This window comes from Neomonachus schauinslandi, chromosome 9, assembly GCF_002201575.2.
Source record: "Neomonachus schauinslandi chromosome 9, ASM220157v2, whole genome shotgun sequence".
In the NCBI taxonomy this organism is placed as follows: Eukaryota; Metazoa; Chordata; class Mammalia; order Carnivora; family Phocidae; genus Neomonachus; species Neomonachus schauinslandi.
Genome location: NC_058411.1, coordinates 115,584,567 through 115,600,266, shown reverse-complemented (window position 1 = coordinate 115,600,266; position 15,700 = coordinate 115,584,567). Strand labels below are relative to the sequence as shown.

Here is a 15,700-nt window from a genome sequence, read left to right as displayed (position 1 = left end):
TTTTGAGGAACCACCATCCTGTTTTCCAGAGAGGCTGCACCAGTTTGCATTCCTAACAACAGTGTAAGAGGGTTCCCCTTTCTCCACATCTTCACCAACATCTCTTGTTTCCTAAGTTGTTAATTTTAGCCATTCTGACTGGTGTGAGGTGGTGTCTCATTGCGGTTTTGATTTGTATTTTACTGATGCTGAATGATGTTGAGCATTTTTTCATGTGTCTGGTGGCCATCAGTATGTCTTCTTGGAGAAACATCTTGAGGGGCAATGGGTGAGAGGAAGGGATAATTGGGTGATGGGCATTAAGGAGGGCACTTAATGTAATGAGCAGTGGGTGTTATATGCAACTGATGAATCACTGAACTCTACCTCTGAAACTAATAAATAAATAATAGGTTCTAAAAATACTGCTTGGGTCATGTCAAGGTTACTGTCTGACCCACATGTGGACTGCCTCTGCCTGTTCACTATCACTGCTCCCATCAGGCAAGGTGTCACATGGAGCTTTGTGGAGAAGAGGAAGAAAAGGAAGAGGCTTGGAGTCAGCAAACCTGCCATTCACTAGTCTTGACACCTTAGCAAATCACTATAGTTCTATGGTACTTATGTTCACAACTATAAAATAAAAATTTAAACCACTTTTTCCACTCAACAAAGTTGACAAAGTTAAAAGAGAAAATGAAAGTAAAGTACACAGACATAAAATAGCACATGATTCCACATATATGACATTCAGAACTGGCAAAACTAATTTAATCTGAGGGAGGCAGGGGAGCCCCAACTTTAAGTGCAAAGAGGCACAGTGGCACTTTCTAGGGTGATGGAATTGATTCATAATATGATTAGGGTATCTGTCATATTCATTTAAATAGACAAAAGTGGATATATTTTATCATACTTAATATCGCAATAAATTTTTTTAACTAGTAAGATAAAAAAGCGTTAATTATAAAAAATATTTGGATGTTACTAAAAGTTTTATGTTTCAGTTTTTCAATTCTGGCAACAGGCTACTATTTCTTCACATGAGTACAGTGTTTCAATCTCAGCTCACTGCCAGGTAAAAATTGCCTTTGTCAGTTCACATACACACTCCTAGAAACATACCTGGATTTCTGCAGTAATGGCTGCATTTAAGGCCGACTCTAAGCCTCCATCAGCCATCAAGCTGCCCACCAGAAGATCAATCATAAATCGACGACCTGGACTTATGTTAACTTCATTGCCTGAAACTGGAAAGGGAAAGCACTTTTGCCAATGTGAGGTAAGCACCAACGCCTCTTGGCACCCTCTCGTGCGCCCAACCCATCTCCAGCCCTGCTCCTCACCCAAGCCCACCTGCACAGGGCAGGAGAGCAGAGAGTGCCCGGGCCCTCTCCTCAGCGGTGGGCAGAAGCACGGACCACCCGCTCTGCAGCACAGCCTGGGCAGCTGCCTGCACAGTGCTTAGGACGCCCGCACTGCTGGCCAGGGCCACCACGGTCTGTTTCAGGCTGTTGAGGAGGACGCTGCCCAGACCTAAACCAAGGAATTCTGGGTCAACTTGGTGACTAATGGCAGCATGTAACTGAAAGGAGAAAAACAATTTTAATTTAGAAGCCCTAAAAACAAGTGGATTTCAAAACTTATTAAAGATTAAATAATACCTCAAACTGCATTTTATTTAAATAATAAAGGAAAAGTTCTGATACATGAATTTTTTAAACCAGACTAAAAAATTTTACCCATACCAGATGAGAATTGATGGTAAAGTATTTTTAAGAGGAATTTTTTAGGGGTGCCTGGGTGGCTCAGTTGGTTAAGCATCTGCCTTCGGCTCAAGTCATTATCCCAGGATGAGCCCCGCATTGAGCTCCCGCTTCTCCCTCTCCCTCTGCCTGCCACTCTGCCTACTTGTGCTCTCTATATCTCTGTCAAATAAATACATAAAATCTTTAAAAAAAAAAAAAAAAAAAGAGGAATTTTTTAAACCCACTTTAAATACATATATGGAAGACCTCAAGATCAACAGAGAGGTTAAACAGTAACCTCTACCCCACCCCCAACCATCTGTACCAAACACAGAGAAAGAGTGAATATAATACAACCAAAAAACTGTTAAAAGATTATATAGTCAAGCTGAGAGTACACAAGGAAACTCAAGAGCCAAACCAGAACTCAGAGAGACACACATAGCAGGAGCTAACAGGTTCTGGGCTCTGAGGGCAGATCAAGGCCTTTGGGCATGAGATCCAAACTGCTCATGGCAGCCCACTGAGCCATTGAAGATCACCCGTCTATCACCAGCCAGCACTTGAAGGCAACAATACCCACGAAGGCTTTTGGTAGAAAGAGACCCCACAAGAAATCAGAGACCTGGCCCGCCCTGTGAGCAGATGTAAAATCAAATTCAAACCAACCAACTAGGTATAGATATCACGAATCAAGAATTGAACACCAAAACATCTAAAGCCTGAGAAACACATGACACTTCAGAGACACAAACATAAAACTGCCCTCTAGGGACATCACCATAGCCAAAGGCAAAGAGATACCCCTAGCAAGATCTCCCCTGAAAGTGGTGGTACAGTCAGAAAGGACAAGCCACACTAGGTCACAAGGGAGAATCAAAGACAAAGCTCTCATAAGAGGCAGAACTCATGCCCCTAGAGTAGGCAGCAATATAAACATTGGAATGAGTCCATAAAAAGAGTAAATGTTCTGGGGTACCTGGGTGGTGCAGTCAGTTAAGCATCCAACTTTTGGTTTCAGCTCAGGTCCTAATCTTGGGGTTGTGGGATCGAGCCCTGTGTCAGGCTCTGCGCTCAGCATGGAGTCTGCTTGGGAGTCTCTCTATCCCTCCCCCACCCTCTCAAATAAATAAATAAAATCTTTAAAAAAAAGAAAAGGTAAATGTTCTTAGAGATCAAGGCACAAAACCCAGAAGGTAAGATTATAATGAACAAAATGAAAGCCTTGAAAAAGACCCAAATATAAATTCTAAAAATGAGAAAAAAAGCTACAAGAATTTCAAAACTTATTAAAGATTATTAAAGATTAAATAATAGCTCAAATTACATTTTATTTATTCAGAGAGGTCCTACCTCTCTGATGGGTGGCACATGGATTTAATGAATTATATGTATAATACTGCGATCATACAAGTATTTATTAAATAAATGGATAACTCAAAAATATGGAACATTCAGCTAAAAGATTTGGAAACTAAAAGAGAGCACTGAATGAAAAACCAGAAGGCAGAATGTAAAGACAGAAAGTGAACATTATAAAAGATAAAAAGATTTAAAAATATCAAAGAAGTTGTGATACTTGGGAAGACAAGAAAAGTTCAGCATAGAGAAAGAGTTCTCCAAGGGAAAAGTAGATAAAAAAGAGAGCAATTTCAATGGTAAATACTGAATATTTTTCAAAACTTAACAAAAATATGTAATCTCAAATTTAATGAGAATCATAACCTCAAGTTATACATACAAAAATAAATCCTCACCTAGACATAATATGTTAAAATTATAAAACAAAAAAAAATCTGAAAGGCTACCAAAAAGTTAGCCTTTTAGTTACAAAAGTTAGCCCAAATTAGTTACAAAGAAAACAATTGCACCAAAGTAACAATTCTCATCAGCAACAATAAAAATCAGAAGAACATCTTCAAACTGCTGATAAAATAACCTAAAAAGCTAAACCCTACCCTGTTAATTTATCTTAAAAAGCATTCAAGAGAGTTTTCAGGCTTTGTAATTCACAGACCTTGATGAAGAAACTTATGCAGGAAGTACCCAGGCAGGAGAGGATGTAAGCAACAAAGACAAAACAAATTGGTTTAAAAAAAGAAAAGACCATATCAAAGTAAGTATGGTCTCTTAAAAAATGATGATTATGATGATAATAATCAATTGAAGGAAAATTTCTTTTCATGTCTTAAATCAGAAATGTATCTTACATATCGCAATTGGGAGCATTTTTTTTTTAGGGGCACACACACACACACACACACCACAAATCAGTGTGTCTTAGATCCAGTGTAATAATAAGCTGCCTGACAATTTAAACACACAAAGTGGAAAGGGGAGTATATGTTTAATGCATCCTATAACCCCTATGTTTTTCAGGAAGAGAAGTACTGGTTAAGTTAATTAACACTTTGTGGAATTAAGAAATACTTAATTTTTCTGTAACATGATTAATGTCCAGAAATCAAATTGAAAAGCTTAGGAACAATTAAAGGTATCTGAAAAGAAAAAACTGTTTTGGAAATTTTATCAAGAAATAAGAAAATTAAGAATAAACTTACACAAAACTAATCAGAAAACCTAAATTCAAATACATTAGCAATCACAATAACCGTAAAAAAATTAAATTCACCTAATGAATAAAGATTCTCAAATTGGATGCTTTTTAAGAATCAAGCTTTGTAAGTGAATTTTTAAAATGATACAACTAAAGCATAAGGACCCAGAAAGATGGAATAAAGCAACAGAAAAACTACGGCACCAGGCAAATATGGGCCAAAAGGTCAGTCCATAGCACTGACCAGACAGCAACATTGCTACAAACCAGGGAAGCAACAAACAACTGGGTAGATTCATGAAGGGGACCACAGTGGGCCTAATAAATGAGCTCCTACAGAAGACTTTAGGGAAGAGAAGTACTCTCCAAACTTCTGTTAATTTGATTAATGTAACTAAACATTACATTCATCTATGTGCTTTTTAGAAACCAAGGCAAAAATGGGGAGAGAGCAGAGGGGGACATGACTGGCTACACAGAAATCCTTGTATTATAAAGGGAAAAATTACTTTGTTAAGAAAAAACAGTCTCTTGACATTCAGTCATAGGATTTTATTACCAAGAGAAATAGGATGACCAAAGATTTCAGCTATAGTTTTACAGAAAGAAGAAAGAAGAATGAATGAATAAATGAATGAATGCAAGAAAGGAAGAAATGAAAAATATTTTTTTAGCTTTTCTTATTGTGACTTTTAACCTTAACCTTCCCTGTGACAAAGGTACTACTTGAGGAAGCCCACGCTTACTGAGTTGAACTTTCACACTCCAGAGGAGAGATTGGCTAGCACATCCCAGCTGGTCTCTCAATGAGCTATTGCCTCACCCAGTTGTTTCTCCACACAGAAGAACAGTAAATTCAAGATTGACTCCATGATGAATACAAACAAGCTGATTATCGCAGAAATAACACAATCCATACACACACTTACCTGCATGCAAAGACTGACTTCCAGGATAAATTTAAGATAACTAGACTGATTTTTTTAAACCTCATACAAATTACACTCCATCATAACCTAAATAACCTAATCTAAGTAATCTAAATACTTTAAATACTTTAAAATTTTCATTAGCAGTTCATTTAACAATATAAACATTATTACAAATACCTAAGACACTTACAAAGGGAGGGAGAGGAAAGGAAATCATTAATACCTGAAGTCGTAGAAGATTCAGCGTTGCCACAGCCATGCACTCTTTCTCTTGAGGTGGGGGCCAGTCCGCAGTGCCATCCATCCCCTCACTCACTTGCCGCAATAGGAGGTCCAGCTGCTCAAAAGTCATTGAGCAGATGTCTACCACAAATGGGACACGGAGGCCAATGGACCACTCAGAACAAGACGACCAAGCAAAACTCTATGGACGAATCATAAGAACCTAAAATGAATCTACACACTCAGCTCTTGGACTGTTTCACAGGAGAGATTCACCATGATGAATTACAAAGATGCCTTAAATTATTACTTATTCATCCCTCTAACTGTCCCAAATGCACATATACTTTCATGGTTGTCTAGTTCATACACTATCAGTTTCCAATTTTCTTTCTCATTTTAGGACCCAATCTCATTGTACCACAAATAAAAAGATAAGTTTAAAATCTTTTCACTCTCAAAATTATTGATACACATTAATCAGGCAGTGAGGATCATAATCCACTTGAACAGCTACAAGTAACTGTAAGTAAATAATAAAAGATTAGGTATATTTATCTGTAGAGCAACAACTAAAAAACTACATAAAGAGACAGTAAGTTAAAACGGAATACTAAAAATTATTCAAATAACCCAAAAGAAGTCAGGAAAAGATAAAGGAATAAAAGAGAGCAAGCCAAAAACAATGTTAGAAATAAATCCAACTTATAAATAATTACGTTATATTTAAATGGTCTAACCATACAAACAAAAAGTAGAAGTTGTCAGGATTATGAAAATCAAAACCTAACTATATGGTATCAACAAGAAATCTACCTTAAATAGAAAGATTAAAAAAGGCTAAGTAAAGGGATAGAAAATGGCTATATTAATATCAGACAAAGCAAACTTCAGAGGAAGGAAATTACTAGGGCTAAAGAGAGACACTATATATGATAAATGGGTCAATTCACCAAGAAGATAGAACAATGTTGAACAATATGCATCTAACTATAAAACACATGGCAGTAAAAACTGATAGAAATAAAAGAAGAAATAGATAAATCCAAAAACATAGTTGAAGATAGCAAAACTACCCTCCTAATAACACAGACCAGAGACAGAAAATCAGTAAAAATTAAAAGAAATGAACAAAACCATCAATGAACTAGAACAAATTGACATTTATAGAACACTCGGCAATAACAGAATACAGTCATATTTAGAATATTTAATCATAAAATAATTATCTAAAAGAACTGAAATCATATTTTCTCTGAACATAATAAAATTAAGCTAGAAATCAACAACAGAAAGTAGACATCAATAAAAACTAGATGAAAATAACTAGAAAAATCTCCAAGTACTTGAAAATTAAACAGGTTTCTACATTCCAATTAAAATGGTAAAATATTGATTCTAAGTAGACTGCAAAGAGTTAAGTATGTATATGATAAATCCTACAGCAACCACTAAAAAAAAACTATATAAAAAAATAAAGTCAAATTCAAAATAAGTGGAATACTAAAAAAAGTTCATATACTCCAAAAGAGGCAGGAAAAGCACAACAGAGGAACAAATAATAGAAAACAAACAAAAGCTGAACAACAAAATAGAAGACCTAAATCTATATATGTCAAAAATTACAGTAAGTATACCAATTAAAAGACAGATTGGCTCAAGAATTTTTTTTAAAAAGTGCACCTATACATGTACCCAAGAAACTCACTCTATACATAATGAGATAGGCAGGTTAAAAGCAAAAGATGTAAATCTAAAAAAAAACATGTATAGGACTTATACACTGAAGATGCTGATAAATGAAATCAAAGAAGATGTAAGTAAATGCTTAGACATACCATTTTCACTGACTGGAAGACTATATATAGCAAAACTGCCAATTCTCCACAAACTGATAAGAGGTTGAACACAATTCCTATTAAAGTCCAAGCAAGATATTTTTGCCAATATAGACAAGACTACTCTAAACATTATATGGTAAGGCAAAGGAACTAGAATATAAAGTTCTTATATAGCTACAGTAAACAAGACCTATGATATTGGCAAATTCCCATGAATATATCTTATTTCAATTTAAAAATAATTTTCAAGTAAAAGGATGGAAAAATTACAGTATGCAAACACTAATTAAACGAAAAGTAAAGTACCTACATTAAAATCAGAGAAAAGAGACTTCAGTGCAAAGAACAACAAGGATAAGGGGGAAAACTGCGTAATGATAGAAAGGTCAACTCACCAAGATGACAAACCTAAAGGCAAACCTAAATCTGTACACATCTTTTAAAAAAAAAAAAAAAAAGATTTAAAAAATATAAAAAACTGACAGACCCATCCTAAAATTTATATGGAATCTCAAGTGACCCCAAATAAACAAAATAATCTTGAAACAGAGAACAAAATTAGAAGACTCAAAATTCCTAATTCAAAACTTACTACAAAGCTACAGTAATCAAAACAGTATGGTACTAGCATAAAGTACCAATAAAATACTGGCATACAGACCAATTAAACAGAATGGAGAGCCCAGAAATAAGCTCTTGTCTGTATAGTAATATGATTTTTGACAAGTACCAAGACCATTCAATGGGGAAAGAACAAGCTCTTCTACAAATGGTACTGGGAAAACTGCAAAACAATCAAATTGGATCCTTACCTTACACCATATACAAAAAGTAACTCAGAATGGATCAAAGACCAAAACATAAAAGCTAAAACTAAAGCTATTAGAAGAAAACATTGGATAAAATCTACATGACAATGGATTTCTTGGATATATATAACACCAGAAGCATAGGCAACATATGAAAAATAAAGTGGACTTACTCAAAATTAAAACTTGTGTGCATCAAAGGACACTATCAACAGAATGAAAAGACAAGCACAGAATGGGAAAAAAATAGTTGTAAATCATATTACCTGCCACGGGATTAATATCCACAATATATCAAGAACTCCTCAATAAGGAAAGGAAAAAAAAAACACAATTCAAAAGGGGCAAAGGACCTAACAGACATTTCTCCAAAGAAGATATACAAATGGTCAATAAGCACATGAAAAGATGCTCAACAGCTTTTCTATGGGAAGTGCAAATCAAAACCACAGTCCAATACCACTTTGCACCCACTAGAATGGCTTCAAACAAACAAAAGCAGAAAATAACCAGTATGAACAAAAATGTGGAGAAATCGAAAGCCTTGTGTCTATCTGGTGGGAATGTAAAAACCATGCAGCTGCTGTGGAAAACAGTTTGACAGTTCTTCAAATTCCCCATAATTACCATATGATCCAGCGATTCTACTTCTAGATATATACTCAAAAACACTGAAAGCAGGGACTCAAATAGACATTTGTACACTAATATTCATAGCAGTATTATTCACAACAGCGAAAAGGTACAAATAACTCATGTGTTCATCGAAGGAGGAATATATGAACAAAATGTGGGATATATATATAAATGGAATATTATTAATTCTTCAGAAAGAATAAAATCCTGAAACATGCTACAAATGGATCAACCTTGAAAACCTTATGTTAAATGAAACAAGCCAGACACAAAAGGTCAAATATTATATGATTCCATTTATAAGAGGTATCTTGAATAGGCAAATTCACAGAAAGTAAATTTGAGGTTACTAGGGACCATGGGGAGGAGAAATGGAGAGTAATTGTTTAATGGATACAGTTTCTGTTTAGGATGATGAAAAAGTTCTGGAGACTGATAGCAGTGATAGTTATACAATCTCATGAACATACTTAATGCCACTGTTCAGTCAACCATAATTTTTTAATGACCAAAAGCACTGATATTAAAAGAAAACTGATAGAACTGAAAAAAGACATGGAGAAATACATAATTATACTTGGATATACCAACACCCTCCCAGAAAGAAACAGAACAAGCAGACAGAAAATCAGCAAGGATGTAGAAAAGAATAATACCATCAACAAACTGGATTTAATTGACATTTATAGAACACTTCACCCAACAACACCAAAATACATCAACAATAAAATACACAACTCTTTTCAAACAAACACACTGAACATTCGCTTAATAAGAGAATATATCCTGAGACCTAAAATACATCTGAACAAATCTAGAAGAACTAAAATCATATAGTCTGTTCTCTAACCACAATAAAATTAAACTAGAAATCAGTAACAGAATGGTAACAGAACAATCTTCAAACACTTTGAAATTAAATGACACAATAATCCATAGGTCACAAAGCAATTCTCGAGAGAAATTAGAGAGTATTTTGAACTGAACAAAAATGAAAATACATCAGAATGTGTGGGTGCAATTAAAGCACTGCTTAGAGGGAAATTTATAACAGCAAGTGCTTAAATATTACAAAAGAAGAAGGGTCTAAAATTAACCTAAGCTTCCTCCTGAAGAAACTAAAAAAAGAGCAAAATGAACCCAAAGCAAGCTGAAGGGGGAAAAAAATAACAAAGACAAGAGAGTAAACCAATGAAATAGAAAGCAAAAAACAAGGGGAAAATTAATGAAATTAAAATCTAGTTCTTTAAAAAGATCAATAAAATGGATAAACCTCTAGGTGAAACTGGCAAAAGAAAAAAAGAAGAAAATTACCAATATTACTGCAGATCCCAAAGACTTTGAAAGATTAGTAAATGAATACTAAGGAAAACTTTATACACAAAAATCAGACAACTTAGACGAAATGGAACAACTCCTTGAGTGTTACAAACCAGGAAAATCCACTCAAGAAGAAAAAACTCTAAATAGTTCTGTTATCTCTTAAAGAAATAATTTTTTATTTGACAAAGAAATCTCCTGGCTTAGATGGATTCACAAAAAAACATTTAAAAAAGAAATAACACTAATTCTACACAATCCCTTCTAGAAAACAAAAGAGAAAGGAACACTTGTCAACACTTTTTATGAGGCCAGTTTTACCCTGATAAAAGATAGACATACAGTATAAAACCACAAAAAAAAAAAAAAAACCCCACAAACCAATTATCTCTGATGACCATCAGCAGAAAAATCCTCAACAACGTAATTAGCAAATCAAAAAAAGCAATATATAAGGAAGAATAATACACCATAACCAAGTGGGGTTTATTCAGTAATGCAAGGTCTGGTCAATATTTGAAAAATAATTAACATATTCTACCATATAAACAGACTAAAGAACAAAAACTACATGATCTTATCATTTGAGAAGAAAAAAAGCATTTGAGAAAATTTAGCATCTATTCAGTATTAGAAAAAACTTTCAAAAAAGTAGGAGTTAAAGGAAACTTCCTTAATCTGATAAAGCATCTACTAAAAAAAATCCTACCGTTAACATCCTAGCTAATGGTGAAAGACTAGAAAAATGCTTTCCTGCTACGATCAGGAACAAGGATGTGCCCTCTCACCACTCTTCAACATACTGACTACAACTACAGGATACAAGGACCACAAACACAAGTCAACGGTATTTCTACATACTAGCAATGAAGACAGGAAGCCAAAATTCCACAAAATACCTAACCAACCTATCTACTCAGTACCTGAGCAGGTCCACAGGCAATTCCAACTATGTGTTTGGTATCCAGTCCTGGCAGTGCAGCGGGTTCTGGCTTGGTCACACGCAAGGTGTCAAAGTGCTGGCACTGGTCGTTGCTCCCCCAGCTATGGACCTCGCTGTCCTCAGTCAGAGCCAGGCAGTGGGTGGAGCCTGCAGCCACATCAATTACCTTCTTCCCTAGGAGGAAAGAGTGATACAATACAGCTTCACACCTGACTTCTGCTTAGGTCATTCAGGTCAGGAGGTATTTAATGTCAACTTCTAAAGGATAATTCATTGCTTTAATATTATGCATAATTCCTCTGCTTCATGTATGTTATTAAAACCCATTTTACTAGCTATAATTTATTAAGACCTATAGCCTGAAAATTAAATAATACCAAGGTATGAAAAGGATCTTTTCCTTACCTTAGTATGAAAAAAGTTACTTTTTTCTCCTTATTCATATTTTCATTCAGAAAGAGACAAGTGTATTTTAATTAATTAAATCATATTCTCCTGTCCCAAGTATAATCACGCAAAGTATATTCTTTTTGCCTCAATGAGACTTTCTATTTTTAGAATATTTTTAGGTTCACAGCAAAATTGAGGAAAAGGCACAGAGATTTCCCTTATACTCCCCACCCCAACACATGCATAGCCTCGCCCATTACCAATTATTCTTTTTTTTTTTTTTTGGCATGTGAATGTCTACTTGTTCCAAAACCGTTGAAAAAGCTACCTTTGCTTCATTGTACTGCCTTGGCTCCCCTGTCAAAGATCAATTAACTATACTTATGTGGGTCTATTTCTCAGCTATTTTGTTCCAATGATCTATTTTCTATACTTTAGTCAATGTCATACTTTCTTGGTTACTGTAGCTTTATATTAAGTCTTGAAGTTGGGTAGTGTCAGTCCTTCAACCTGCCCTTTTCCTTCAATACTGTGTTAGCTATTCTAGGTCTTTTGCCTCTCCACATAAAATTTAGAATCAGTTTGTCTTGCATTAAACGTATAGATCAAGATAGAAAGAAATGACAGTATTCATTCTTCCTACCCATGAACACAGAATATCTCTCAATTTATTAGTTCTCCTTTGATTTCATTCATCACTTTTGTAACTTTACTCACATAGGTCTTGTACTTATTTTGTTAAGAGTTATACCTATGTATTTCACTTTTTTAATACTATTGTAAATGGTATTTTGTTTTTATTTCAAATTCCACTTCTTAGTTGCTGGTATATAGGAACTAAGGTATATACCAAGTGACTTTGGTATTTCAACTTTGTATCCTGCAACTTTGCTATAATCATTTATTACTTACAGCTTTTTTGTTGATCCTTTCAGATTTTCTACATAAACATTCATGTCATCTGCGAACAAAGATAGTTTTATTTCTTCCTTCTCAATCCGTACACCTTTAATATCCTTTTGCTGTTTTGTTGCATTAGCTAGAACTTCCAGTATGATTTTGAAAAGAAATGGTGAGATGAGACATCTTTTCCTTGCACTTTATCTTAGTGGGAAAGCTTCAAGTTTCTCACCATTAAGTATGATGTTAGCTGTAGGACTTTTATAGATTTTCTTTATCAAGTTAATGAAGTTCTCTCCATTCATAGTTTGCGGAAAGTTTTTATCATGAATGGGTATTGGATTTTATCAAATGCTTTTTCTGCATCGATTAATATGATCATGTGATTTTTCTTGTTACTCTGTTGATTTGATGGATTACATTAATTGGTTTTTTGAATGGTTAACTAGCCAACACTGCATATGTAGAATAAATTCAACTTGGTGGTGATGTTTAATTCTTTCTATATATTGTTGAATTTGATTTGCTGATATTTTGTTGAGGATTTTTGCATCTATATTCATGAGAGATGTTGGTCTGTAATTTTCTTTTCTAATAATATTTTTGTCTGGCTTTGGTATTAGGGTAATGCTGGCCTCATAGAATGAATTAAGAAGTATGACCTTTGCTTCCATCCTCTGAAAGAGATTACAGAGAATTGGTATAATTTCTTCCTTAAATGTTTGGTAGAATTCACCAGTAAACCCATCTGGGCCTCGTGTTTTCTGTTTTGGAAAGTTATTAATTACTGACTTAATTTCTCTAAGAGATATAAGCCTATTCAGTTTGTCTATTTCTTCTTGTATAAATTTTGACAAATTGTGTCTTTTAAAGAAATGGTTCATTTCATCGAAGTTACCAAATTTGCAGGCACAGACTTGTTCTTAGTATTTCTTTATCATCTTTACAATGTTAATAGGATCTGTAGTGATGTCTTCTCTTTCATTTCTGGTATTAGTAATTTGTGTCCTGTTTTCCTTTTTTCTTAGCCTAGTTAAAGTATAGTGATTTTTTTAATCTTTTCAAAGAACCAGCTTTTGGTTTCTTTGATCTTCTCTACTGATTTTCTGTTTTCAATTTCATTGGTTTCTTCTCTAATTCTCATTATTTCTTTCCTTCTTATTTTGGATTCAATATGCTCTCCTATATCTAGTTTCCTAAGGTAGAAACTTAGACTATGGATATTTTTTTAACATCCATAACCACACATAATTACAAATTTTTTTTTCTTGTGATGAGAGCTTTTAAGATCTGTTCTCTTGGCAACTTTCAAATACACAATAAAGTGTTAACAACTACAGTCACCATGCTGTATATTATAACCACAGGACTTATTTCACAACTAGAAATTTGTACTTTTTGACCACCTTCACCCACTTTACCCACTCCCCACAACCCCCACCTCTGGCAACCACCAATCTATTCTCTGCATCTATGAGTTTGGTGGGGGTTTTGGGAGAGTTTTGGGGTGTTTTTGTTTTTTTTAGATTCCACAAATAAGTAGGATTATACAGTGTTTGTCTGTCTCTATCTGACCTATTTATTTAGCATAATGCCCTCAAGGTCCATCCATGTTATCACAAACGGAAGAATTACCTTCTTTTTTATAGCTGAATAATATTCCATCATATGTATATACTACATTTTCTTTATCTACTCATCTACCAATGGGACACTTAGGTTGTTTCCATATCTTGGTTATTGTGAATAATGCTGCAATGAACATGAGGATGCAGATACCTTTTTAAGTTCACATATATACTTCCTTCAGATAAACACCCAGAAGTGGAATTGTGGGTTCATATGGTAGTTCTTTTTTGTAAAGCCTCCTTACTGTTTTCCACAGTGGCTGTACCAATTCACATTCCCATCAACACTGCACAAGGGTTTCTTTTTCTCCACATCCTCATCAACACTCGTATTTCTTGTCTTTTTATAACAGCCATTCAAACAGGTATGAAGTGTTCTCTCACCTGTGGTTTTGATTTGCATTTCCCTGATGATTAATGATATTGAGCACACACCTTTTTCATGTACCTGTTGGCCATCTATAACTCATCTTTGGAAAAATGTCTACTCAGATACTCTGCCTAATTTTTAATCAAATTGGTTAAGAGGTACACTTTTTGTTTTGCTACTAAATTTTAAGAATCCTTTATATATTTTGAATATTAACCCCTTATCAGATATATGATTTACAAATATTTTCTCCCATTCTATATTCTATAGGTTGCCTTTACATTTTAGTGGGGGTTTTTTTGTTGTTTTTTTTTTTTTTGAGAGAGAGAGAGGGAGTGAGGGAGGGAGAGAGAGAATCTTAATGAGGCTCCATGCCCTGCACAGAGCCCAATGTGGGGCTCAATCTCACAACTTTAAGATCATGACCTGAGCCAATATCAAGAGTCAGACGCTTAACCAACTGAGCCACCCAGGTACTCCACCTTTACATTTTATTAATGGTTTTCTTTCCTGCACACAAAGATTACTTACTTTAGATTTTTCTTCTTTTCTAACATATGCCTTCTAATTTCCTTCTAAGCACTGCTTTCACTGCATCCCACAAATTTTGGTAAGTTGTTCTCATATTCATTCAGTTCAAAATATTTTAAAATTTCTCTTAAGATTTTTTCTTCGACCATGTGTTATTTGGAAGTTTGTTGTTTAATCTCCATGCATTTGGGGATTTCCCAACTATCTTTCTGTTACAATTTTTAGTTTAATTCCCTTGCAGTCTGAGGACATAGTTTGATCTCTCTTCTTTTAAACATGTTAACGTGTGCTTTATAGCCCAGATTGTGGGCTATCTTAATTAAGGAAGTTTTCTAAAACAACATCTTTTTCTCCAAAGTGAAATGATACAAATACATTTTTCCTATTTAAATGGTATTAAAGTATTGTATTTTTGCTTAATAGTAAATCTAACATGACCAACACAAGGGATATTTTCAGTCATGTCAACGTAAAAAATAATTCAGCTACAAAATTCTACCCGAGTAAGGAGAACAATTCTATCTTGAGCCTATGAGACGTTGACATAGTGATGGCCAAAATGACTGTACCATCAATCATTTAAATGCTTTCACAGTAAGCTATCTCTGTATCTAATAAATGTAGCTGATTTCCTTTACTAAGTGAAAAAATATATAAACAAGAAGGCTAACAAAATTCAAACAGAGCTCCATAACATACAACCAACTGTATTACCCCACAACTTACCTCAGACACTTAGAAAATAATAAATACCATAATACCTTCTTGTCATCAAGGTATTAGTATGTTTTAAAGATTTTATTGATTTATTTATTTTTAGAGAGAGAGGGAGAAAGCACATGCATGCATGAGCAGGGAGAGGAGGAGAGGGAGAGAGAGAATCTCAAGCAGACT

General features: G+C 34.4%; 1 protein-coding gene across 1 annotated transcript in view; it reads right to left on the bottom strand.

The window, feature by feature from the left end:
- The window catches only part of HERC2 (HECT and RLD domain containing E3 ubiquitin protein ligase 2), a 258,118-nt gene that overhangs the window by 158,263 nt on the left and 84,155 nt on the right, over window positions 1-15,700 (bottom strand). Inside the window, exons 16-19 of the mRNA XM_044918185.1 lie at window positions 10,968-11,161; window positions 5,440-5,640; window positions 1,336-1,564; window positions 1,105-1,229 (exon numbers count right to left, since the gene is read on the bottom strand). Of these exons, the coding sequence (XP_044774120.1) occupies window positions 1,105-1,229; window positions 1,336-1,564; window positions 5,440-5,640; window positions 10,968-11,161 (749 nt within the window). The remainder of the gene's footprint in view (window positions 1-1,104; window positions 1,230-1,335; window positions 1,565-5,439; window positions 5,641-10,967; window positions 11,162-15,700) is intronic.